At 40.7% G+C, this 27251-nt stretch overlaps 3 protein-coding genes across 6 annotated transcripts in view; 1 reads left to right on the top strand and 2 right to left on the bottom strand.

Annotated features, from left to right (window-relative positions):
- Erlec1 (endoplasmic reticulum lectin 1) overlaps positions 1–3288 on the top strand; it is a 51610-nt gene extending 48322 nt beyond the window's left edge. For all 3 annotated transcript variants that reach the window (XM_063229364.1, XM_063229366.1, XM_063229368.1), the window contains 2 exons: positions 715–814; positions 2974–3288. In XM_063229364.1, coding sequence (XP_063085434.1) covers positions 715–795 — 81 coding nt within the window. In that variant the 3' untranslated portion in view covers positions 796–814; positions 2974–3288. The remainder of the gene's footprint in view (positions 1–714; positions 815–2973) is intronic.
- A 9215-nt stretch (positions 3289–12503) lies between these two features.
- On the bottom strand, positions 12504–21707 carry Gpr75 (G protein-coupled receptor 75). 2 transcript variants are annotated; one of them, XM_063229337.1, is made up of 2 exons: positions 21237–21707; positions 12504–16878 (listed from the first exon to the last, which is right to left on the bottom strand). In XM_063229337.1, the coding sequence occupies exons 1-2, from the start codon at positions 21338–21340 to the stop codon at positions 15231–15233; spliced, it is 1752 nt and encodes a 583-aa protein (XP_063085407.1). In that variant the 5' UTR covers positions 21341–21707; the 3' UTR covers positions 12504–15230. The 2 variants fall into 2 exon arrangements, with proteins under 2 accessions (XP_063085407.1, XP_063085409.1); XM_063229339.1 differs by having other exon boundaries at positions 12504–16969; positions 21237–21706.
- Positions 21708–23652: 1945 nt separating this feature from the next.
- Positions 23653–27251, bottom strand: part of Psme4 (proteasome activator subunit 4) — a 103936-nt gene continuing 100337 nt past the window's right edge. The window contains exons 46-47 of the mRNA XM_003461931.5: positions 25737–25875; positions 23653–25068 (exon numbers count right to left, since the gene is read on the bottom strand). Of these exons, the coding sequence (XP_003461979.2) occupies positions 25741–25875 (135 nt within the window). The 3' untranslated portion in view covers positions 23653–25068; positions 25737–25740. The remainder of the gene's footprint in view (positions 25069–25736; positions 25876–27251) is intronic.

Genomic DNA, 27251 nt, shown 5'->3' on the forward strand with positions numbered 1-27251 from the left:
AAACAGAAGTGTGAGAGGTACATGTGTAGAGAAATCGGTGGAAACACCTTCCTTTATGCCTCACTCTCATATAACAGCATTATAGATTAGCTAGACTAATATCCATCACAACTTTCAGATAATAGAATTGTCACTTTACATATTAGCAGCAAGACCACACATTATTAGGTAGGTAAGCAATCAGAACTGTGCTGTAAGTGTTAAAAGGTTGTTTGCACAATGAAACTGGGTGGTTCACTTCTATAATTTCAGCATTTAGGAGGCTGAGGCAGGAGGACTGCTGAGGGTTTGAGGCTAGCCTGAACTCCGTAATGAGCTCAAGGTCAGCCTGACCTACATAGTAACACCCCTGAAAAATCACCCGAAGAAAATTACTTTCACAAACTGTGACTAATCACTAAGGTTCTAGTATCACAAAAGACTTCTCTATTAGAAATAACCTAGTACAGGGCTGGAGGTTTAGCTCAGCGGCATAAGTGCCTGCCTTCAAGCAGGCAGTCGTGAGTTAGATCTCTGGTACCGATAAAAAGGAAAAATAAAAAAAAAAAAAAAAAAGAAAGAAAAGAAATAACATAGCAGCTGACCATGGTGGCACACACCTACAATCCCTGTACTAAGATTGCTACGCATTTGAGGCCAGCCTAACTATACAACAAGACTCTGTCTCAAAAAAGACAAAACAACATACAAACTATACTGATCCCTTTTTTACAGTTGTGGGAAAGAATGAGCATATTTTACTGGGAAGCACTCAAAAGAATCTATATTTTGAAGACTACTGGACTCCAACTCTAACACCTTAGAGAAAATAAAGGTAGGCCTGATAACCTCAAAACTTACAAAACAGGTCAAAAAATTTTTTTGATATCAGGAATCAAACTCACAACGTTGCACTTACTAGGCAGGTGCTTTTCCACTGAGCTAAATTCTTGGACTAAAGGTCAAAATTATTAAGAAATGGAAAATAAATCTTGTCATGTTTTTCATGCACATGTATTCGTAACTATGCTTTATACCTAAAACAAAAAGTGGCCACCAAAAACAAGTAAGTCAAACAACCACTGGAAATGCTAAGCAGCTGAGTACCAAAGACACCTGAGATTGTGGAATAGCGTCAATTATCACACATCTGTTTGCACATGAAATATATTTTTCAAGATCATTAAATTGATTTCTAATATTTTTCAGTAGAATACATTGTAATTTGCCTTGAATTTAAGAAAAAATATTCCTATGTAAAGCAATATATAGCATTTCTTTTTTCTACTAACTTTTGTTAAGGTGCAATTCATTAACCTGGCAAGTGAAAATTCATTAGCATGAATAACATTTAACCTAGAAAATTTTAAAAATCTCAGTATAGTAATAAAACAGTCTTGACTACTTATTAAACATAAAAGGAAAACCACTGCAATAGTTGATACTTTGTGTCAACTTGAGTAGTTTAGAAGTTTAAGTGACTCAGCAGGGGTCAGGGTCTTCACTCTGAGCCAGTGCAAGAGGAGGGCATGGAGATGGGGTGAGAGCGCCATCTACCGGGAAGTGTGGGGCGGCCTGTTTACCCCAGGCTTGCTGTTCCCTTCCCCCATACACTTGTGCTCTGATTGCTTTGCTGTCTTCTGCCACCTTGAAGTGTTGCCCCTGTGCCATGTGACGGAAACCTCTACAGACTGAGTTAAATAAACCTTTCCATCCTTCATTTTAGGCGCTGGAATTTTTATCTTAGGAGCAAAAGAAAAGGAACTAAGACAACTAAACTATAGTTTTAGGAGCTGGGGATTTAGCTCAGCAGCACAAGTGCCTACCTGGCAAGCGTGAGGTTGTGAGTTCGATCCCTGGTACCAAAAAAATAAGTAGAGTTTTGAAAGTGAATTTCATTAGTAATCAGAGAAACACAGGTTACAGTCAAAATGCTGTCTTTATTTTACCTATCAAAATGAGTTTCTGGCAAATAGTTACTTTGTGTTTTTAAGGGCCCTACTGTAATCTGACAAATGAGGTAAAATATTTTGTTAAGTACTTTCACACATCACTGGATACTCATATAATTGGATATTCCTGAAAAACAGCTACCTTAACATCAGTTTTAGTTATGATAACTCATTTGTATCTGGTAATTCTCTTTCCAGGAATCCTTGGACATTTTTGTATGAATAAAAGTTTGGTTCCAAGATATTCATAGCAGCATTACCAAAAGGAAGGAAGGAAAGACCTAACTGCACATTTTAAAAGCTTCAGTATAGGGGCTGGGGATTTAGCTCAGTGGCATAAGCACCTGCCTTGCAAGCAGGCAGTCATGAGTTCAATCCCTGGTACCGAAAAAGACTAAAAAAAAAATCTTCAATATATTTGAGTACACCTATACACTGAAGTATTACACAACCAGCAACAATTATAAATAATTTTTAATTTTATTTTTTCAAAAAAGTCACCGTGAGTATTTTGTAATGATTAAAGGCCATCAAAGCCTCCTTTCATTGACAATACTTAGTGACAGTAAACAAATCAAGTACAAGGGCTGGGGATTTAGCTCAGTGGCATAAGCACCTGCCTTGCAAGCAGGTGGTTGTAAGTTTGATCCCCAGTACTGATAAAAATGAAAAAGACAAAAAATAAAATAAAACAAATCAAGTACAGTTGTAATTCATCAACGTTCAGATTGTGGTTACAGTTTAAGTGATAAAACAATTGCTCCTTTATCTTTCATTTATGTTTTCTGTTTAGGAGTAAAGAATGCATTTTGTTCTTGGTTTTTCTCACATATTAAATAAGAATAAGGCTCAACAAATACTTGCTAAATCAATGAATGACTCTTCGTCCTCTTACCTTTACAAAAATCGTCCCCAGAGACGCCGGTTTTCTCTAGCACTCCTAGTTTTGTAGTGTTCAGTGTACTGAGAAAAAAATTGTTTTCTCCAGTTTTAAAACGTTTGACAAAGAAAATAAAAGGTAAATTTTTATTCATTTCTTCAGTCTGCCATCTTACATTGCTTTATGATGACTCCACAAGCCCTTTTCTGGGGAGCCGAGGACGGGCCTGGTACGGGCGGGCCAAGCACGCTCCCGCTGCGCTGATCTCCAGCTGTCCTGGACCGAGTGCTGTGTGTGTTATTTCTCATCCCTGACAAGAGGATAGTGTATCTCCTCCCTCCATTAAATGTGCTGTGTTCGTGAACTGAAATTATTCCACTTCTAAAGTACTGAACTCCTCAAAACACTTCTCTGTAAAAAGCACAACTTCCTGTTATCTTTTCTCAGAATCATATTAATAAATTTAGTATTGTACAATTTCTTTTTTTTTCTTTTTTTTTACAATTTCTTTAACATGTGTGGTTCTTTAAGCCAAACACACAGTCAAGAAGCCTTTACAAGCCCTTGCTACTGTGACACACTCTTATTTTTAATTAAGCTTATCAGTACATTTTGGCTATATATAATGATCACGCTTTTCCTAGGGAACTTGTACCTGTACATGATAATACCTTGATTCATTTTCCCCATCCCCTACCTTCCCTTCCCTATTTACAGAAGCTTAGTTGAGATATTCTGAAGCATTTACCATGTTGTGAAAACTTTCCTCGTGCCTCTGCCCCAGAACATGGGCATAAAACACCATTTGTGAGTGGCTCAACTTTACAAGGTCTCTCTGGCATCTGAACAAGCTGTGTCCTGCAAAGCATCAGGCTTTGCGTGGAAATCAAGATGCCTACCCTGAGAGCCCATTGAAAGATCCCGCACTCATCAGCATGCCACAGGCAGCTAAAGGATCCGGAGAATGTCAACAGGGCAAACTCTCACTTGGTGAAACTCTGAGAAACACACTCAATTATAGTAGCACCAGATAGATATATTTATTTAAAAAACCATAATATCTGTTTATTGAATGGGGTAGGGAAAACCAACTAATATGCCTAAAAGTAATCAAGAGATTTTTATTTTCAAATTTCAAAGGCATCAGGTCCAAGGAGATTGCCTGTTAACTATAAAGAGTAAAATTTCCCTACATCCCCACAGTTATTCAACTGTCACACACTTTACAGTAACTGCTGTCTTCTCTGCACACCCTCCAGCAGCCAGTTATCCCTTTTCTCCTTTAATTTCTCTGAAGTTGAGGAGGGTTTTATTTGTTTTCAGTGGCTTCAGGCAGCATCATGAGCGAGCAGTCCAGTGAGAATCAATGTGGGTCGTCAGGCAGCCAGGGGTTGTCCCTTGGGACAAGATGCTTCAGAGCTGAGCAGCAGCCTCGAAACAGGGCATGGGTGCTTTTAATCAGTCCTACTGACTGATCCTGGGAAAATAAAGGTCTACGAAAAGCTAGCGTACTTGGAGAAATTACAAGTCAGACAGATACCATGTTGGGTTGATATCACCTCCAGGCTTCGCTCATTTATTAGCTGTTTGATTTATTTATCCAACACTCATCCCTGAAAGCCTTGGAAGGTCAAGGACTGATAGGTACTAGGAGTAAAATACTGCACAAAATAGATGAGATCTGCACTTGCAGAGTTGTATCCTGGTGGAGAGACACCCCATCATTTTTTACAGACCACGGACAGTCTGTTCCCTTAAATGCATATGTCAAGGCCCCAACCCTTAGTGTGACTGTGTCTGGAGACAAGGTCCTTAAGAAGGGAAGTAAAGTTAAACGAGGTCACGGGGCAGCGTCCTCCCGATTGCATGAATGCCACTGTACAGAGAGACACCGACCAGCCAGCTTCTCTTCTCGTGCCTTATGGGCCACTGTTTTCCAAAGCCTCAGAACAATGGCCTCCTCAAAGCCAGCCCTGACAGCAGTCTGAAGCTGGACTTCTAAAATCGTGAGAAAATAAATGTATGCTGTTCAAGCCACCTCATTTGTAGTACTATGTTTTGCAGTCAGAGCAGACTAATTCAGTAATAAAATATCAGGAAATGAGAAGAAGTCTGAGAGAATAAAATAAGGTAGAGGGACAGTGGTGGATAGAGAGCCTGGATATGGCAAATAAGAAAGCCATCGTTCCAGGGCCATTTGTATAAGCTAGGCACAGAACAAACAGCAAATCGCAATTTTCAAAGGGTAGTTTCATATTAATTACACTGTCTTATCACAGTGTTAGTAAGTTAGAAGTCAGTTACTAAAAGATAGATTTTTGGAAAATAAGAGACTCACTTCTAAATAATTTGGGTCTCTAAAAACCATAATGTAGGGGCTAGGGATTTAAACACCTGCCTGGCAAGTGCAAGGTTGTGACTTCAATTTCCAGTACCAAAAAACAAAAACAAACAAACAAATAAAAATGAAAACTGTAATGCAAATTAAAAATACTTAAATACAAATAACAGAAATAATAATTGTGTTCTCATTCCAAAGTTGCTGCTATATCCTGGGAAAGATTTATACAATCTAAATCATTGCAATGCTTTTGCAAAGCCAGAATGTGAGAAGGCTGGTGTTTCTCACATGTTGATGTCACATCTGTCCACGTGGCTGGTTTTGGTCAATGAAATGTGAGTGTTGATATGTGCCACTTCTGAGCAGAAGTGTCTATACAAGTCTCTATTCCTGCTAGAGGTTGGTGTAGCACTTGTATTCTGCCTCCTTTGAATGAATTTATGTATTACAGTAAAATATGAGAGAAGTCATACTATTTGCAATGTATACAGAAAGTCTCTTTAAACATGCAAATATTTTAAAAAGAAGAAAGTGCCACACATTGGTGTAGGCAACGGTTTTTTGGGCTTTTTTTTTTTTTTTTTTTTTTTGGTCTTTTTCCTTTTTATCGGTACCGGGAATCAAACTCACGACTGCCTGTTTGCAAGGCAGGCACTTATGCCGCTGAGCTAAATCCCCAGCCCTGGTTTTTTGGGCTATGACCTCAATCTTTTAAAGGCCAAGTACTTAACTGGACATTTCTCAAAAGAAGACATACCAATGGCCAACTGGTGTATGAAAAAATGCTCATCATTAATCATCACAGAACTGAAAATTAAGATTACAGCCATTGTACAAAAGAAAGGAAAAGAAAGTGCTCTAAAGGATATAACTGCATGTATATTTAAGTGTATAAGATAGATGACCATATTACTGAGTTTTGTTGGATCATTGAGCAGAACTGTTTGCAGTCTCACTGTTTGAAAGTCCATTTTATATGCTTTAATTTTGTAACTTGAACAACTATTTCTAAGATAACAATATGTAATCTATTAACTAGTCATTTCCTACTGTTTTTTCTGAAATTCTGTGTAATTTGTACCCTTTTTCTGTTTTTCTTTTTCTCCTAAAAAAAAAAAAATTATTACAGGGAAAAATCACAGCACTTGGGAGGCCGAGTCAGGAGGATCATTACCTGCCTCTAATCCCAGCATTTGGGAGCCTGAGGCAGGCATATTGCTGCGAGTTTGAGGCCAATCTGGGCTACAAAGGGAGTTCAAGGCCTGCCTGAACTGCACAGTGAAACTCTTGTCTCAAAAGACAAAACAAAACACTAAATCTGCTGGAGGATAAAATCTGTAGAACTCTTGAAGACATCAGTGTGGGCAAAGACCACGAGCAAAACTCTTATCTTACAGGAAATGCCACAAAGAATCAGCAACTGGGATCTCACCTCATTAAAAAACTTTTAGGGAGCCAGACCCAAGCTCTCTCTGTAAGTCAGAGCCATCACAGGGAGACAGCCAGGCCCCGTGGGAGGAGATCCCTACCAGGAAACCATATTATTCTCATTGTTTTGTTGGGTTCAGTTTTATTTCCTTTTGTTTTGTTTAGGTTAACTCTGATGACATGAGCAGGTATTTGAAAGATACCAGGACACGTTATGGAAGCCACTAGGTATTTACTACTGGCTTGTTTTGATGTCCTTTACTGCATTCATTGCTGTTTTTATTGTTTCTATTCTGTGTTCTGTTTGATTTTTAATATGTCTGAAGGTATTTTCTGCAGCTATTTTATAAACAAGAAGGCACTGTGGTTACTACTGTTGATTTCATAAGGTTTGGAAGTCCTGTATCACTTTCTCTGGTTTATCTTGATTGATTTTATTCTGTTTTATTTTCCATGGTTTTATCCTCTTTAAAGTTAAAAAATTAAAAACATTTACACGGCAAAGGAAACCACCAACAGAGTGAAGAGACAACATAGTGTGGGGAAAAAAATTGCCAGTTGTTCTAATATCTAGAATATATGAAGAATTCAAAATGTCAGACCTCCAGGGCTGGGGATTTAGCTCCGTGGCATATGCGCCTGCTTGGCAAGCGCAAGGTCATGTGTTCGATCCTCAGTATCACAAAACAAAAAAAAATGTCAAGCCCTTACAACTATAAATACCCAATCCAATAAAAGGGCATCTGAGAATGGGCATTCTCAGATGAAGAACTAGAAAGTTCAAATAAATGTATGAAAAAATGCTCAACATCACTGATCACTTGAGATATGCAAATTAAATCAAGACTGAGATTCCACCTCACCCTGGAAGAATGGCTATTGTCATGAAAGGAACCAATAACAAATGCTGGTGAGGCTTTGGGGGAAAAGGAACCCTTCTCCATTTTGGTATATATATATATATATATTACTGCCATAAAGAATGATAAACTTGAAATATTTCTATCTAAATGGATCCACCTTGAGATCATACTCGTAAGTGAAATAAATCAGACACCTATGTCTAAATACTGCATGGTTTCTCTGGTGTGAGAAACCAAAAGTATAAAAAGGCACTAAACGGTATAGCAGACACTGGGAAAGGGGAAAAATATTCAAATGAGAAGGGGAAGGGGAAGCGGGGAGAGAAAGGAAGGGCCAAGGATGAAAAAGAGAATAGAAGAAAGAAAATGGGAACAAAGCCTTGTAAATAAGGCGGGAAAGGATTGAAGGGGGCAGGCAGGCGGCAGGGAAAGCAGCAAGGCACACCGTGTGCAGGGACAGCTTTCCTGAGGCCAGTGTACCACTATGTATATCCCAATTGTAGAAATAAAAAACAACAAACCATTACCGGATTTATTTTCATGGAATAATCCTTAAATTAAGCATAAAACGTGGCAACAAATGTTTAAAATAACTTGTAAGTTGGAGACAAAGGGTTGTGGTCAGGGGTTACAAGGAGAACAGTTACCCAGAAAATGCAAGAAAGTGCAGGAAATCTGTGCACAACACCGAAGACCTAGAAAATTCAGCTGAGGGCCTGGATCCCACAGTGATGTCCTGCAGCAGTCCAGCCAAAGGCCTGGAGCCCTTAACAGGGCCTCCCACAAGTCCAGCTGGAGGTCCAGAGCCCACAGCAAGTCTGTTCTGTGGATCTGCATGGGGAAGGCCCAAAGGTCAGCAGTGGAAGCTAGAAAGTCTGTGCTTGGGCTGGGGATTTAGCTCAGCAGCATAAGCACCTGCCTTGCAAGCATGTGGTCGTGAGTTTGATCCCCAGTACTGACAAAAAAAAAAAAAAAAACAGAAAGTCTATGCTAGCAGGGTGAAGGAATTGTGCTGGTAGGTTGAGGGTTCTACAATGGAGCCAAGAAGCGATGCTCAGAAGAAGGACCAGGGCTACCCTGAAAAGTACCACAGCTATCCTCAGCAACAAGGAGATGCCAAGCTCCTCCACGATGAGAAAGTGCACTGTGACAAACCTCTCCTGAGATTAAACAGCACACAACTTCCCCTCTGGATCCAGGAAGTGACACTCAATGTAAGGACCAGAGCTCCCGCAAAGTGAACCACAGCCACTCTCACCAAAACATCCCGAGCTCCTCCTATACTAATGGCTGAATTCATATCAGGGAGGCCAGCATGACAGGCTCCTCCAAAGAGACCCAACAGCTCGAAAGACCACACTTAGGAGCCCTACCAACAACATCTCGCTCTTCTCCACAACTCTTTATGCTGACAACTTTCCTCCGGTGGGCCAGCTACACTCAGTACCATACGGATTTAATTTAGCTGATATTAAGTTGACCATCAGTTTTTAATCTATAACACAAAGGTATTATTCAAGAGAAATTTATAGATTTTACAGTCTTACATGCTTGTATTACAAAAAAGAGGTCTGGAGATTAAGCTCAGTGGCATAAACACCTGCCTTGTAAGCAGGCAGTTGTGAATTCCATCCCCGGTACCCATAAAAAGGAAAAAGACAAAAAAAAAAAAAAAAAAAAAAAAAAAAAACAACTCTAGGTGAGTACGGTGGTGTCCACCTATAACTGTAGTCCTGTACTTCAGAGGCTGTTAGTGAAAAGATAATAGGTAGAATTTTTATGTTATCTTTTGAATAATATTAATGTATTCTCAGTTTTATTTTTGGCACTGGCAGTTAGCAGATGTATTTTAATTCCAAATGACCTTGGGATGTGTATGTGTTTGATAAGGGCAGAAAAATGACGGATTCCAAAAAATTTTTAAAAAGTGCCTTATTATCTGAGCTCAGCGGCAACATTATCCCAGAAAAGCAGCCAGGGAAGTGTGCACCAGAGCCAGGGGCTGCAGGGAGTTTAAAACTAGCCAGCTGCAGGGGAGGGGTTTGGGTCTTAGGATGTTTGTCCCCATAAAAGGAACCAAGGAGGAGAACAAGCAGTTACAGGAACCAGGGAGGCAGGGAGGGGATGCATGGTGGGTATGTTACAAGGCTGCAACTTAACTGGCAATTACACAAATTTTATAGGAAGAGAACACGTTATAGTAAGTACAGCACATTTTGGGTTTTTGAGCTTGTAACTGTGTTTACGTGTGCACCACTGTTGATTTTTATTAAACTGGAATGAGAGTGCCTTAGCATTTCTATTTCATTGAGGTTTTGTTTGCTTGCTTGCTTCTTTGAGGACCGGGGATATACCTCAGCAGCACAGCACCAGCAAGTACACAAAAGTTTTGTACTTTTGAAGTCTAGTAAAATCAGTCCTTTTTCTAAATATAAAAAATTATTCACATGTATAAAATTACATACATACACCTAAATGTTTGCTAACTATATGCTGTAAAGTTTTATGTTGTTGTTTTATTTACTTATTTATTTAGAGGCAGGATCTTATGTAGTTCAGGCCGTCCTTGAATTCATTGCATAGCCCAATCTGGCCTCAGACTCAAAATGATTTTTCTGCCTCAGCTTCCAAAGTGCAGGGATTACAAGCATGCATCATCATTGTTTTCTCCATCCATCCTAGACTTACAGGATGTTAGTGTCTGATCTTTACTGTGTTTCTGATCATTTATTTCATTTCTGACAAATTTTGCTTTGTGCATCTCGTTGCTTTTGACACATTTTGTTAAGCCTCTGCTCACAATCCTCCCACAATATCCCATCCTCTGTAGAAGAAAAACCCAAACACTCTTCATCACCTTTCACCTAGCTTGTGCTTCTGTCTGCTCATTTCCTTAAATGTGACAAATACGTACCTGCCCGCCCTGCACCTGTACTGGTGACACACGTGTCCCAGACATTAGCAGGACTCAACCCCTTACTGCCTTTACAATGCTGCTCAGCTATCTCCTAAGCGACATTCTCTGATTTCTCTATGAAAAAAATAACACCTTGATTTTTAGTGTTCTTTTTTCTTCAAGGAACATCACTACTTGCTGTTGATTTGAAAATTCTGTGTCTTCCTCGCACTGTGTGGTGGGGGAAGAGTTTCATCTCTTGTGTTCACCATACATCGCCTGTTCCCAGCACACAGCATTGAACATGTATCTGTTGAATGAACGAACACTGTTATCACTTTGTTATCTGACTATTCCTCTTGTTATTAAACTGAGTTATCTTCTATATGGCTCTTGCATTCCGTGTTACTCTGATACTAATTTTGCCATTACCACTTTTTGTCCTTGGAGGATTGTCTGTCGTTTCATATTTACTGTTTATTTTGTTGCTTATTCCAAGCAGCAAATTTCACCTGACTTCTGCATGTGGCTTGGCTTGCTTTGTGCTTCTGGGCATTGAATTCCGGGCCTCACCTCGATGCGCACGCCATCTCCAAGCTGTATTCCTAGCCCTGCCTGTTACGCTTTCGAGGACTTTTTGTCTTTTATAAGTAAGCATTTTCATTTCTATTATTGTTTTTACTTCTGTAATCCTCCTTGACATTTCCTATTTTTTTCTCATATTTTACTTGTTCACTGTTTTATAAAACTTTTCTCAGATTATCTGATATGCTAGCTTAGGGCAAAAGGATAGAAAACAAGGAGCAGAGGAGGTAAGGTAGAAAATACCAACCACAGCCTCTTAAGGCAGCAACAGAAGCAGCGAGGTCTCGATCAGTTTCCACAGCTTGTCTTTATCCTATTCTACATGTGTGTTCATGTGTGAAATATTGCAGCCAGTTTCCAAAACCCTTTGCTCTTCCCAGCTGCCCTATGTCAAATGTCTTTGCTGTGGTAAACATGACGATTTAGTCCTTAGGTTACAGAGTATCTACTGGCTAAACTAGAAGAGCGATGAATATTGCTGTGAAAGTGACTGACTTTCCATCTTGTCTCTAGAGCAGTGTAAGTGTGTTTTGGTTGCATTATTAAATAAAAATGAGAACGGTGGTGTTGCAATTGCTATAGTTTATAAGTATGGCTATAGATGTCCACATAAATGTGGACTGGCAGGAAAGTGCCACTGTGGACAGAGTGGCCTGGAACTCAGCATCCATTCTGAATTTTGTAGTATAGCTGTTCAGTGTAACTACACTTTTCAGATTCCCCCGAACATCCTAGATGCAAATTGGATTCTGCCAACAACATGTAAGGAGCTATACTTTTCAGTAGCAGAGTTTTGGTGTCAGTCACTTGCTCTGTAGGGTCAGGAGGGTTTGTTGTACAGGCAGTGGCAGTAACAGTAGATGAATGATAACTTAAACAATGTGTCCTTAAAATCGAAAGTCCAAGAAAGGCTTTCTAATCCCCACCATTCCTGGTTGTGGCCCAGTACCAGCATTTCCAGATGGGAGGCTGGAACTATTTGTTTTAGAATCTTTCCTGGATACTCTTGCTCAAAAAGCTCTGTCCAGCCAATGATTGCGATGACACCTAATCTTCTATATTAAGTCCTCTCCTTCTTATGTTAATGATTCTTGATTAAAATTTCTCAAGTATTCTATAGTTTTCTGGGTTAATCTGTGTGTAGTGATTGAAATGTCATATAAGATTCTGCCCATTAGGTAAAAAAAAAAAAAAAAAAAAGTCTAGTAGTAAAACCTTTGAATTAACTATTCTTAGTTAGTCTCTGCATATGTTACAGAATGTTGTCGAATCATTCTAGTTTTAAATTTATGGATCCCAGAGTTTTGCATTGAGGAACATCCTCATCCCCTACCCCCACCCTTTTTAAATATTGAGACAGAGTTTAAAGTCACTAAGTTGCCCAGGCTGAGCTTGAATTCGCAATCCTCGTGCCTTGGCTTCCAGAGTACTGAGATTGCAGGTATTTTATTTGTAAGGAAAATAACTTTCTCTCCATCCACTCCAGGTTCAACATATCTATTGCACAAAAATTATTATTGTCAGGCTCTGATGTTTGCTAAATAACTGGATAGGAAAGTCATCACACTGAACTCTGACATTTAAGATGTTAGGGTTTTCCATATTTTTATTTTCCAAACTTTATTTTAAAAGTACATTAAAAGCATCAGAAATACAAATCTGGCCTGTTAACATAAGAACAATTATAAAACGTTTTAAAGACATCACATACTTTTGCATCACAGTAAAGCAGCCAGAGAACTAATCATTGTACCCTGCAAATTAATCACATTCAACAAAATTCTCATTACTTTTAGTTCTCATTGTAGCCCTTATGAAGAAACAAGTTACATATGTCTAGCCATACCCATGTGGCTATATGTATAGATAAACATATACAACTTGTGAAGAGACAAGTTATGTCTACATAAATGTAAATATGGAGGGGAACTAACAACCTAGCCCACTATGCATTTCATGCAAATCAGTAAGTTCTTAACAAGCATAAAGAGACTTAATACTGTGTATGTACATGCTTAGTTTTCTTATGCTATAATTTTTACCTCCCAAACATGGGCCCCACGCTGATCAAATCATCTCAGACTCAAAGGTCACAGAAGAAATCTGACATGTAAAATTTTAAAGTAGAAATTACTTTCGTTATAACTTTTTATTAAATCACATTTGAATTGCCTGTCCAAAAATATCTATCTAGCCATCAATCTACATATATATTTATATACATCTTAAAAAGTATGAAATATATTCTTGATCAATGTTATTAATTATAAAGTTGTTTGGCTTATTGTAATAAATGCTAGGTTTTGAATTAAAGGCAAAAGTATAATTCTTAATTTGCCACAATTCTTTGAATGATCGTGGGACAGGGTATTATACTTCTGAATTTTTTATTAAAGGAAAGTAATATACCATAATGGAATATTAAAAAATGAGAACACTTATATTAAAAATACAAAACCACAATTGAAACAGGCAGTAGTGATTTCCAAAAACAGCTTTCAATTACAAAAAAATGTGAGAGACAGTGATTATGTTCTCTGGTTACAAAATTTAATAGCAAAAATAAAAGAAGAAAGGGAAAGACTGAAGGGAGGGACAGAGGAAAGCCTTACAAGGTGAATTTAATAACAAAATAAAGCCTACGCCTCACACTGAAGTTTCAGAAACAGAAAGACTGCTGAAGCCTGGACGGTAAGAGCTGCCAGGGAGGCTGCGCAGAGTCTTCCTCAGGCCTGCTGGGCTCCAGAGCTGGGCACAACCTGGGAGGGCTCTGCGCACTGACTGCCTTTCATTCAAAGGAACAAAGTACCTTTTGATGTGCAGTAATAATTCTTGGATATCATAGTTTATAAAGATAGGTTTTGTATCTTGATGATTGAGTCTAAGAGTTATAGTTCCAAAATGCTAGTGAGTTCAAATCCTGGATAATGAAAATACTTTTACATTAAGAATATGTGAGTTCAAGGTTGTTACCCTAGAAATCACAGACAATATAATAAAATTAGTTTCAGGTATGGAAATATTTAGTCTTTTTGCTTATTTCCAGTTTAAGACTATGGGAGAAAAATAAAAGTTTGAATATAGATCACCTTGGGAATTTTTCTACCTTAATAATATATAAATAAACACAAAAGTGAGTCATTTCTGGAGAGTTATTTAAGTACTGTCGAGCAGTTAATAAACTTGCCTCATATAGAAGGAAAACATAAAATCCTCCCAATCTCATCTTGTGCCTTTCTAGACAAAAATAAAGATTTCTTAATGCATGACAGTAGTCCCCAACTATAAACACTCTTTCCTAAGACGACCACATAGCACCTGCTCTTCAGAATAAAACCCTCTGCTACAGAGGCTGTCCTCCACTCTAGGAGTCTTGATAAGATCATTCCAAGATCATAACAAGCAAAAACAGCTTCCTTTTAATAAACTGACACAAAATAAAAATGTCTCTAATAAGAAACAGCAGGGCTGGAGATGTACCTCAGCTGTAGAACACTTACTCAGCATGCATAAAGCTCTGGGTTTGATCCCCAGTACTGTAAAAAGAAAGAAAAGAAAAGAAAAAAACAGAAGGAAAGGAAAGCTGGCACACAACCATAATACTGTACTACTATTTCCTTGGTTGCCTGCTTATTAAAGGAAAATACATACCGCCTGTTTGAATATTTTGGGTAAGAACAGAAGCGTAGGAAATCTATTTCTGGTTTTCTGATTAACAATATATTATTGTTCAAATCAATCTGCTACTAAAAAAGTGAATTATTATTTATTTCAGTAGCTCAAATAATCAAATTTTACAGTTTTATAAAAATAACATCCTAGCAAAAACCAAACCTTAAAATTCTTTTTTAAAAATCTGGCCAGAGCTGAGGGGGTGTAGTTCAGTGGCAAAGCGCATGCTTAGCATGCATGAGGCTTGAGGTTCAATCCCAAGCACCAAACAAAACAACACAAACCACTCACCCATAAAGACTCTCAAAACTAAGAATCCAGCCAGTATTTACTCTGAAGACTCATAATGCTCCCTCAATGGACTGCTTGTCATAGTGTTCATTTCTAGCATCGATTTAAAGGTTCAATACAAAAGACTGGGTGATAAGTCAGGGTGAAAATTTAAATAATCTAAAAATGTCAAGAAATTATAAAGCAAATCAAGACCAATACTTTAGACAAAAAAATCTTGATCTGCCAAATCTTTAGCTGAATTTTTAAGCAGTGATCTGCTGCTGATCTCAAAAACTTTTTAATATTCAATTGGTATTAGAAATAAAAACCAATTATGCAAGACTCTTCAGCTTCCATGACTTTAGACAGAGGGGATCGGAATCTGCTTGGCCGAGGTGCTATCGTACTCCTGTATTAAATCACTAGTGGTGTGATACTGCATGGCGATGTATGAATTGGCAAATGCAAAGGAGTTGACTGGCTGTAAGTTTTGCGGGCTGCTCTCCTCCTGGGAAGGGCTGCTGTTGTAGATGCTGTAGTATGGTTCGATCCGAGTGTTGATGGGTGTTGAGCTACTCTGACCACAGTGTTGATGTCCAGCTGAGACCCTGGGACTTGCCACACTTTCCTTTGAATGACTTGGGCCACAAGCCTGGTCCACAAATTTCTTCTGTGGCTTTGGAGATAACATATAGGCAGAGTTTGTTTCATGATGGGAAGATTTGTTTCTGTTGATTTCAAGGTTCCCTTTACCCACTGCTCGTAGTCGAGTCTTTTGTTTGCAGCAGAAAAGAGCCAAACCCATGTACTGCAGGCACCAGAGCACTTTCCTTCTTAGCCCTGCACTGTTCCGAGAATATATAAAAGGGTTTAACCCTGATTTTAAAAATATAAGGGTAAATCCAAGCAGTTCAAACTGGTAAAGGATGAAACTCCCATTGCTGGACAGAACCACCTGCACCAAGGCAATCCCCAGCGGAAGACAGCACACCAGGACGGACAGCACTATGATCACGCAGGTGACCACGGCTTTGGAATCCTTGGCAGTGGACAGGTTGATGGCTGAGACCAGCTGGAGCCGGCTGGCTGCAGGGGTTCGCAGCTGTTTGGGGCTCTTGCTGTACCCATGAGTCTGAACGTGCTGCAGTTTGTTGTAAGTCTGGTTCCGGTATAGAGCCGGCATGGTACACTGGAGGGCGTCTCCATCCACCTTCACAGGGCCACGCATGAAAGGCTGCAGCCTGGAAGCATCCATGGTGGCGATGGGGGGACACTTTCTAACTTGCGCATTCTTCCGCAAGGTCTGAGCAATCATGATATAAGATACAGACACCACAGTAACACAGAAGGTGAAGTCAACCACGTAGAGAGAAAGGATAGCTCGCCCTTCTCTCGCCATCAGGCTGGACATGGGCAGGCAGAGGTGGGACTTACTGGTTTTCAGGGTCGCCAAGGTGGCAAGCGTGAAACTGGTGGCCCAGAGTAGCAGAGTGAGGACCAAGGTGCAGGGAAGGGAGGCTGTGCGGTCAGGTTGCCTCCCCAGCACCATCCGGAGCCGGTGCAGGGCAATCACTGCCACTGTCTTGAGGGACATGATGATGAAGCCTGAGCTGGTGAGGTGGAAGGTAGAGCAGAAGGCATCAGGAATGGCCCTGGCTGAGCTGACAAACAGCACAAAGGTGAACATGGGGGCTGTCACCCCACAAATGAAGAGATCACAGAAGGACAGATTGAGAATTAGGAAGTCAAAGTTGGTTCTGAATTTCCTGAAAGTTGGATCAAAGAAGGACAAGAAGACAATGAAGTTACCGTAGGAGCCCAGGCAGAAGATAACGGCAAGCAGAAGCGTGCAGGTCCCCAGAGTGGCTGTGTGGATGAGGTCCTGGAGCTCCTCCCGGACAGCTGTGCTGTTGCCTCCCTGCAAGTGCGGTGCCTGCGAGGCGGTGGTGTTGGGCACATCCTGAAAGGGGTCTGTTGAGTTCATCTTCAGAGAGAAATCTCTCTTCCTGCTGTTCTCCAAAAATACCCAGTGGGAAGGGAGTCAGTGCCTCAACTCACAGATGAGCAACACACGTTGAGAGAGGCCCAGAGCAGATAAGCCTGCACACAGAAATGCACAGCCAGCAACAGAAAGGGGTCAGTGTTGAAACAAAGGTATAAGCATAGTGATCTCATTATTTTTTAATGAAAACATTAGAATTTTTCAGCTATGCCCAGGTATACGGAACCATCTTCTCACAAAGTTTAACACACACATACTAATAATATAAACACTTCACAACTTGATTATTCAACTAATTTTTAGTTCTATGATGTAGAAATTTCAAACCATGTTAAAAAGTTTAAATATCTCCAGCAGGGCTGAATCCTAGGCTTTAACCCTGGAGATTCTGAATGAGTGTGTACAGATGTTTCTTTTAGAAATGTTTCTGTGATATGCATTGGAAATCACATATCACAATCTAATTGGAGATGAATCTGTGTGTCTGCAGTCTAATGCAGATGCTGGGTGCGATAAAGGGAGGAAGAGGTGAACCAGATCCAACGAGGGAGGAGCAGGGAGAGGAAAGCCAGCGAGGTGACAGGAGGGAGAGGTGCAGGAGGGAGCGGCTGAGAGGAGAGAGGATCCTCTGAGGCACTGAGTAAGCAGCAGCAGGTGGACCAGCACAAGGAGCTGAGTATTGCTCCTATAAATCACCAATAACCCTATTTCTTTGCCTAGTGTCTTAGTTTCTTTTCTTGTTGCTGGGAAAAAATACCAGATACTCAAAGTTAAAAGAGGAAAGGTTTACTGTGGCTCACAGTTTGTAGAGGTTTCGGCTCACAGTTAGTTGACTCCCAGGGAGGGTGGTGTGACAGATAGGCATCGCAGAGAAGCAGCTCACAGCAGAAACAAGGCCGCACACGAAGCCAAAGCAGCAAGCAACAAGAAGCCTTCTTTCTGTCCCTCATCTTCTATCCAGGCCAGCTGGCTTTAGGGTAGCACTAACACCCAGAACCAGGCCAGGCCAATCGGTAGACGATTTTAATAATCACACAGCCTTGTTCCCAGCATCACATACATAATCCCAGCATCAAACACTCTAAATTCAGTGGCTTCTGAAAAGCCCCACCTACGGCCACAGGACACTTTGGGGGATATCTAGACACAAGCCATAACACTTGGGGGCAATCTTTTATTTCCCAGTGTTTCTCCTCCCAGCTTGAGATTCTTTGGCTAATTGTATCTCTCCCCTTGGAAGAAACACTGAAAGCCTGCACTTAGGAAGGTAAAAATCAAAATAGTAAAGGGTGCTTGGAATTATATTTGAAATTCACAAGATGCAAAGCTCTGTTTTAGGAACTAAGGGTGTGGTTCAGTGGTAGAGGGTTGCCTAGCATCCCTGTGGCCCTGGGTTCATTTTCGGGGGATAGTGGGGTTGACGTAATAGGGATATGCAAAGAAAAAAAAAAAAAAAAAAAAGAAGAGAAGAGAAATCACTCTGTAAACACTAAAGAAGGAGATTTGAGCTTCTATCATTCCAACAGAAACATCCTTGTGAGGAAGCAAGAGGCACATACTCAACCCCCATTTCCTCCTTCTACTTGCATTAGTTATATGCACACTTGTGCTAAATGCTCAAGGTACAAAGGTAAGTAACAAAACCAATACTTTCAAAGAACAAACTTCCTGCTCTTTCTTGTTTTTTTTTAAACCTGCTTTCCCTGGATTATGCAATAAAATCTAATTTACACTCATATAAATCCCAAATCCCAAAGACCTGGGTGACTTGGTGTCCATCCTGCTCCCAAAGATGCTGCCCGCACAACAGACCACGTTTATTCAGGCCTATGCTCTCGACAGCTGAAAAGCATTTGCTTTGATCCAACATTTATGGAACAACCAGTGGCAGCGGGGCAGTCTGGGGCTGACATTCAGAATATCTGACCACTAATTCAAGCCAGATCCCACCAGCCTGTGGCTGTCACCCGTTAGTTGTTGGATCAAAGGAACACATAATAGGCCAACTCAGTAAGGGGGTTCTGGGACCCCAAGCAATGGTTGTAGATGGATTATCAGGAACAAAGTTTCTCGGCAAGTGGGTCAGACAAGTATCAGTCCTGAGAAAGAGATTCAGACAGCTGTTATCCTTCATCAGGGCAGAAGACAGCTGCCACTGAATGGTCACATGACACAGATCAGGACAACATAGTGAATTTCTCCCCTGGAAATTGAGACCAACTATTTTGCACTTTCCTTTAAAAATGTTCTGTGGGAGAGAATCAGGAGAAAAATAAAGAGAAAATGGGAAATAGTGAAGTAGAATGGCAGAAATTAGGAAGAAGACCCACGGTCTGGAGATAATCCAAAAGGAGCAGTCAAGGACATCTGTCATGAATGAGAGAAGCACAGAATTTAGAGGCAGTGAGGGGCAAATTTCCTGTGTACAATCATATATTTTTTTCAATAAACTTTAAAATTTCAATACATTTTAAAAGTGAAGAATTCTAAGTCAGATGTGGTGGCATGCCTGTAACTTCATCACTTAGAGGGGCTGAGGCGGGAGGATGGTTGAGTTTGAGGCCAGCCTGGGCTACGTAGTGAGTTCAAGGCCAGCCCAAACTACATAGTGAGATCCTGTTTCAAAAAACAAAAACACCCAAACAAACAAAACAAAACCCAAAAAGTAAACAATTTTAGGTCAAAATAATGGTAATATACTCACCACTATTATCATTAGCAGTTTCCATGGTTCTACACTATTAACTTATTGAATACTCAGAGCACAGTGTAAGATCTACATTTTGTAGATGGAGAAGCCATTAGAGAGCTAATTTCATAAAATGGTAGAGCTTAGATCTGACCTAAGAAGTTTCTCTTCAAAGCCCACATTCTTTTTTTTTTTAACTTTTTATCGGTACCGGGGATCGAACTCACAACTGCCTGCTTGCAAGGCAGGTACTTATGCCGCTGAGCTAAATCCCCAGCCCCCAAAGCCCACATTCTTTACCACCAAGCTAACCAAAACAACATCGAGGTCAAGGAGAGGGTACCCAAGCCGGAGGCTAATGACAGTAGCTATAACTTACTGGGTGGTAGTCATATGCCCTTCTACTATAGAGGCTGTATGGAACTTATCAAATTTTTATTTCATTTTCAAATAACTCTATAAAGTAAGTACTGCAATTCCTTTTCAACTGCAAGTTCCTGGAGTACAAAATTTTAACCTATCTATATAAACACACATCTACTTACCATCTATCTGTCTATGGAGTTATCCATATTTCTAGACACACATACTTTTCTGACTTTTTGGATGATTATAGTTTCAGTAAAAAGTAATTATAAGTCATTCCTACTGGAATAATCAAAAAAAGGAAGGAACTGGGGAGCTTAGAAGAGGGTGGAGGAGAAAACCAAAAGACAAAATAGAAAAGAGTCAGGGTCAGGGTTAGGGTTAGGGTTAGGGTTAGGGTTAGGGTCAGGGTCAGGGTCAGGGTCAGGGTCAGGGTCAGGGTCAGGGTCAGGGTCAGGGTCAGGGTCAGGGTTAGGGCAGAGAAACTCTAGAAGCAATAGAAAAAATGGAGGGAAAGTCTTTTATCTCTGTGCCCATAAACAGGTCCCAAACGATGTAATTAAAGCCACAGAATCAGAAAAACTTGAAGTAGGAAACCGTATCAGCTGTGGTAAGGCAGAAAGAATTCATATTATCTAGTTACTTTGGAGAAGGAAGGATCCTGCAGAAACTCACAAAAGAAACAGGAAACCAAAATATTTTACACCCCAATGATTGTTTCCTATGTGAAGAGCCCTTGATACCGTGTTTTAATCTTTCTGTAAATATATGGGTAAACATCTTTACCAGTCAATCCAAGACCTGGATTCTTCCAACTATTGTTTTCCCTATTACGCTCAGGTTTCCTCAAAGCAGGCATTTTCAGTGTCTAGCCCCGGCCTCTGTGCCCTATCGCCATTCCCATTGTCTTTGTATTAATTAGGAAAACCTCAAGGAGGTTAGATAACTTGCCCAAGGTCACAGAGATGTCAAACTACCTAGCAAAGGCCGGGGGTCACTAGCTGGGAAGGACGGGGTGCTGTGGAGCGCCCAGGCCTGGAGACGGGCGCGGGCCGCGGAGGGCAAGTGGAGCCTGCGCGGGTTCCCCGGGCTGGAGAGGAGCGCCAGGGCGGCCGTGGAGGGGGCCTGTGGGCAGCCGCAGCAGCGGTGGGGTCCCCCCCACCCCGTCCCCGCGGGGTCTCCCTCGCCGGGTCCCTCCTGCTGTCCCCGCGGCTCGCTGTCATCGTGGGCCGTGCCCCCCCCCACGTCCGCGGGGTCCCCCCACCGTACCCCCTTCCGGCCCGCGGGGTCCCCCGTCCTCAGCCTCTCACCTGCCCAGGCCGCGGCGCCCGTCCCGGCGCCCGTCCTCCTCCGCGATGCAGCCGGGACCTTCGGCCCGTCTTCCCGGAGGACGCAGGGCTGCAGGCCTCGCCATTGCCTGCGCCGCCGCCGCCGCCGCCGCCTGGGCGCATCCCGGGCCCGGCCAGCCGCATCGCCGACACGCAGCCGCCCCCGCCGGCTCCTGCGCTCAGCTCGGCCTGGCCGGCTCTGCCCTCGCCGGGCCCTGGGGCCGCCTGCACCGAGGCGGGCCGAGCGAGACGGGAGGGGCGCGTGGCCAGGAGGGGGCGGCCTCCGCGGCTGCGGGCACCACTTCTCTCCTAATTAATTGGCTTCATCGCCCCGTTTGGAACTTCATGACAATTTATCAATCAAGCTGTTAAAACAATTTAAGCTAATTGGCCTGGGTGTCTTAAGGTATTAGTGAATTTACTGAAGGAGCTCTTAGCAGAGCAACGCCTAGGGAAAAATGCAAAGTAAAAAGAAATCGTAAGAATAACATAACCAAGCCAAGGAATCATGGGTACTAAATTTTAATACTGTGAATACAAAAGAAATTCTAAAAGGCAACTGGGCCATGTATCCAATTGGGCTTTAGTAAAAAAGTCACACCACACACACCCTCCTCTCATTTTTCTGAATTCTACACTTGTCCAAAACAAATTCAAAAATCGGTTAAATTGTAGTGTAATGTGCCCAACTATGTTTGCTATTATGGGTAAAATAAAGCTAAACTCTCATAAGGATCCCACCCAGGCTAACTGGCTTTTTTTTTTTTTTTTGGTGGTGCTGGGCATCAAACTCCTGACCTGGCACTTACCAGATAAGCCTTGTGCCACTGAGCTAAAGCCTAGGTCTCCCGGTCTCCGGGATTCCAGGCCTCCTACTGCTTTTCTTACTCCTCAGAGATGCTGTGTCAGCGTCTTTTCCTTCCCCTTCAGAGGAGGAAGGCTGATTCCATTCAGATGAAACAGTGGGAATGTTACTATGCAATCTCCATCTTGGCTGAGGCATTATGAAAACAGCCAACACACAGTAGTTTAATTAATGCTTTCTTTCTCTTTACCAGTTCCCTGTTGCTTTTGTCAATAAACAGAATGGCTGGATAACTGGTAAAGTAGGCACTTAGTACAATGTTGGACTATGCTATCAGAATCCTGTTTAGAAATGACATCAGTAACTTTTTTTCCAATTTCCACACAACCACCACTCCTCCAACACTTGGAATATAGCAATCCTAATGTATGTTGTTAGTAATAGTGACTTTAGATCCTAGAAACAACCAGCAGAAAAAAAAAGACTCATTAACACAGCATGAAATTAGCACTGAGTGAAAATCTGATCAAAATTATGCCTCAATATGAACTATCCATGGCCTAAATGCCAGCTCATCTCCAATCATCTGGCCATAGGAAAGGTGATTACAACCCAAGTCTTCCCTCTCTTTCTTTCATTCCTGAGACTACTGATGGAAACTTTAATTCCACAACTGACAATGCATTTTGGGGCAACATCAAGGTAATAAGCCAAACTTAGTATCCGAGTGAATGGGCAGTATGTTCAGCATTCATATAAAGTGACCTGTTTTTAAGTCTACAGTGGAATTACAAGTCCTTACCAGTGTTTCTCAATCTTGGACACATAACTGAACGTTAAAAGCTTTAAGACAGTGATGCCTAAGGGCCATCCTGAGGATATTTTTTTAAGGAACACAGAGGCATGCCCAATACATATGTTTAAAATTCCCACTGACGAACCACTGCTAAGGAGTTTCTTAAGAAAAGTTAAAGGGATCATTATGCAATGTAAGACCTCACCACTTAAAAAGTATGGTCTTAGGGCCAGACATTGATACGATGAGCTGTAAACAATGAATAAGAACTGACATTTTAACAAAATCTCTATGATTCTTAATCACTTTGAAAATCAATTGTCTAGGCCAGTATTAGCCAAAGAGCTCTCTATGATAATGAAAAGTTTGTGTGTGCTACTCACCATGGCAACAACTAGCCAATGTGGCTAACGAGCACTCTGGCTAGCTAGATGGATGAAATGAATATCTTAATTAAATGTAAATAGTTACACTAGGTGTGGGGTGCACAACTCAGCACTCAGGAGGTTGAGGCAGGAAGACTGCCTTCCAGCTGGGCTACACAGTGTGAGCTAAGGCCAGCTTGAACTATAGAGCAACACTCTCCCTTAAAAAGACAAAAAACCAAACCAAAACATAACCAAAACCAACAAGTAAACAATCCTTTGTGACTGGCAGCTACTACACGAACAGGGCATATCTAGATAATTTGTTTTGGTCAGAGACAATGATTTACAGACTCCAACCTACAAACTGTATAATCTGTGGGAGTCTCTGCAGAACCATCTTCTCCTCTTAATGAAGACAGAAGCCAAGTGTTAAAAACAATCCATTTATTGGATTTAAACTAGTTACACAATTGAGATAATTAGTTTGGCACTACTCTATACAGGAATTCCGCTTGTGTATGCTGACACTTAAATACTGTCCCAGGCCCTCTGCTGTGCTTAGGCGAGTCATCCGGCAGGTAGACACTAAAGGATAACTAGTGTTCCTTTAAGGAAGACTGTACAGGGTGTGCTGCAACTTGTAAATTATTTCAACCTAGCAAATAACCTTGCATTCTATAAATCTGTCATAGGCAAATGCGTTAGCATTTAGAGATACACACAAAAAGTTACATAAAAATTCAGATATTCTAATGATAAATGAACTAAAAAATCCCTCATTTTGATTTTATAACATGAAATGATAAAGAAAATAATTTAAAAACAAAAAAATGGCATTCAATGGGTATAAAAGCCCCAAATCACTATAATAAAGAGCTCCATCTGAATCTTTACAAATTAATTACACAATGGTGGCGTGTCAAGGGCTGCATCTGTACAAAGTCCTGCAATGCTACCTCTACAGTTTATACAATCTTTTACATCTATGTAACAGATAGTAAGCAAGTCAATTAAACACCAAGCCTTATTAGTTTCTCAACGACTCTGCAGGCAAAAATTTAAAAAATTAAACAGAGAAAGAAATTACAGAATTTTCACAAATACAGCAGGTTTTCATTTTGGTGAAGTGTAATATTTTCAAAGAGGGTCAAACAATATTTGTAAAGAATACAGGTAAAAACCAATTAGGGTGTTTATTGTTGTCATTTATTCTCAAAAAAAAAAAAAATCACACGTTGTATACATACACAACAACCAAAAATTAATCTGCCAAATCCCTGGCTCTCCCGCAGCTGGCTCTGTTCAGCACCAAGTCCTGTCCATGAAGAGCACGCAGACTTCACTGCGAGCTGCCGAGCAGTCATCAGGCTGCTGGGTAGACCGTGACTGGGCCTCTTCTCCTTCTCCCCTTCATGGCTCTCCAGGCATCAGATCTGTGGCCCACTGACCTAATATCATCGAAACCCAACAGTAATTCAGGAAGAAATCAAAGTAATTTGAGATGAATGAAATGACAGGACCTGTATGACTGGTAGATAGTCTCCATTCTAAGAAAACTGTTTCTTAATGAATTCCTAGACTCCTGGTGGTCTTGGATGCCATGATCATACTGGGAAATTTACTTCTGGTCTGAGACTTTGTCAGATGCTTCAAAGAGAAAGTTAGAAACACTTCTGAACAAGTTAGGAAATCAAATGGCAGCTGAGAATCTGTAGAACGCAGACCAATCAATGTGACCAAACACAGAAACCACCGAATCGATGAGAGCTCAGAAGAGGCAGTTTTAAAGCCTGCAGAGAGCCACCGCAGATGGTACCTGAGGAGCTGGAACTGAGGACAAGCCATCTGTATCAGGGAGGAAAACATAACTATTCAGTAACAAGATACCCAACTACAAACCTAAACAATGAGGTTTCCCTTATTTTTCTGTCCCAGTAAAAGGCTTCTGGGTCCTTCTTTTCTCTCTCTCTCTCTCTCTCTCTCTCTCTCTCTCTCTCTCTCATACAGAAATTGAACTCAGGACCTTGGGCTTGCCAGGAAGGTGCTACGCTGGGGAGCTCTAACCCCACTCTCTGGGTCTCTTTAAAGAATGAGTGATAAGTACTTAAAGAAGCAGACAAATGTGCCCAGGCTGACCCTAAATGTCCAGACTCCTCCCAAGAGACAATTACTCATTTTAGGTTACTGCCATTACTCATTTTTAAAAGTCCCAAAACAATCACACCGACTCTCTGCTTAATGTGGACACTTATTCCAGTATCCAAGGCAAAGGTCATGTCTGTTTGCTTTGGTTGAACCCAGAGGCCTCATTCAGGTGAAGTACATATTTTACCACTGAGATACATCCCCAGCTTCAAATAAAGCCATGTTAAAGACAAATACCAGCCCTTTATGTAAGCAGTCACAGCTGAGAATGTCAGCAAAATTTTAAAAATGCCCACTTTTCAGTCACCAAACAAATGATACTTTCCTGAGGATGTCACGTTTTTAAATCTACAACTTTGTTGACTCACCCTCCTATGCATAATAGCACGGTGACACAAGGAGATCAGTGAGGACAAGCAGTTGGTCATCAGTGAACTGCTGTTTGTGTTCCTGCCAGTTGTCATGGTGTGTCCTTCGGAAATTGGACAGTGTCTTTTTTACAGTCATCTGTAGAGTAAGCAACCCACGTACATTTACATCACTCTGAAAAATCAGGGTACCTTTAGCTAATTAATCATTCACATAGACTTGAGATCTCACACAAGTGCTACAATGCAACCAACAAATCCACCATATTTCCAATTCCTTCTACTTGGAGTTGGAATTCCTTTTACTTGGAGAAATTCCAGCTTTACTTTAGGACAAACCACTAGGACTTATACCACATAGCTAGACCAGTTTTAATACATACCTGCCTCTATTTAGAAAATTACCGTCATTGGTCTTCTGAACTGTTTAACTCAGAATACAAATGTTCACTACTAAGTCATTAGTATTTCCTATTCAGTATTAAATATTACTTCTCAGATGCAAAATGCTAGAGAAACAAAAACACAGAAACTATCCAGACAATACTAACAATAATTTTACTGGTCTGGAAAGGACAGAAACTATATATAGGAGAGCAAAATCTCTGCAAGATGTTCATCATCAGATAATTCCTATGTCTCACTGTCAGGCAGTAAGAATACCAAAAATGCATGCAAGTACTGTAGAGAATGTTATCAAAAATTACCTGAAGAAAATAAGTGTTGTGATCACACACATACAAAGTGTTATAACATCTTGCACATTCTGCACAAATCAGGGCCTTTGAGTATAAAATTTTTTTGAAAATTCATGAATATTAATAAACTTTATTTTAATGAAATAAATTATTATAATTTTAATTGGTATAAATACTACCAATTAATATTTGCATTTGGATAATAATTATTCAAATTCACATAACCACATTTGACCCATTTATAGACTTTCAAATCTTATTAGTAAAAAGACTGATAAAAGTAATTAGATGTGTTTGCACTATCAGTGGTACAAGCCACATGATGGGGCAGCTGTGCATGTACCACTGGAGAATTAAGACATAGTCCTGTGCCTCCCTGGTAAGCAGCTGTGAGGCCTACGAGAGCACGGCTGAGAATCAAACATCCTCCCCTCACACCCTGTTAGCAAATGGGAGCCAGAGGTGTGAGCATCTCTTCGGAGGTTGACCATATACAATACAGCAAATAGGGGGGGATTTCCTTCTACCATGTCTTCAAAGGCAAATATTATCATCACTGTTTTGCTTTGTTCTGATTAACTGTATTGCTCTATTCAATATTGTTTTGATAAGTTCTATAATGTTCTGTATTTGGTTTGATTTTGCTATACTTGACTGAAAGGACAACTATTGTGAAGATAATGAGATACACAACAGTACCTATTACTGTTATCCTGGTAACCAGCTGTGTAGTTCTATACCAACTTCACTGCACTGTTTTAATTGGCTTTGTTCTCTTGTATTTTACTACCTTCAAAAAAAAAAAAAAAAAAAAAGC

Source organism: Cavia porcellus, unplaced genomic scaffold (genome assembly GCF_034190915.1).
Source record: "Cavia porcellus strain 051 isolate PalLab524CR breed Dunkin Hartley unplaced genomic scaffold, mCavPor4.1 scaffold_18, whole genome shotgun sequence".
NCBI lineage: Eukaryota > Metazoa > Chordata > Mammalia > Rodentia > Caviidae > Cavia > Cavia porcellus.

Coding starts and splice junctions, on each gene's coding strand:
- Gpr75 (XM_063229337.1), bottom strand. CDS start 21,340: ATGGCGAGGCCTGCAGCCCTGCGTCCTCCGGGAAGACGGGCCGAAGGT. Junction 16,879..21,236: donor GGGCGCCGCGGCCTGGGCAG/GTGAGAGGCTGA, acceptor TTTGGAGAACAG/CAGGAAGAGAGATTTCTCTC.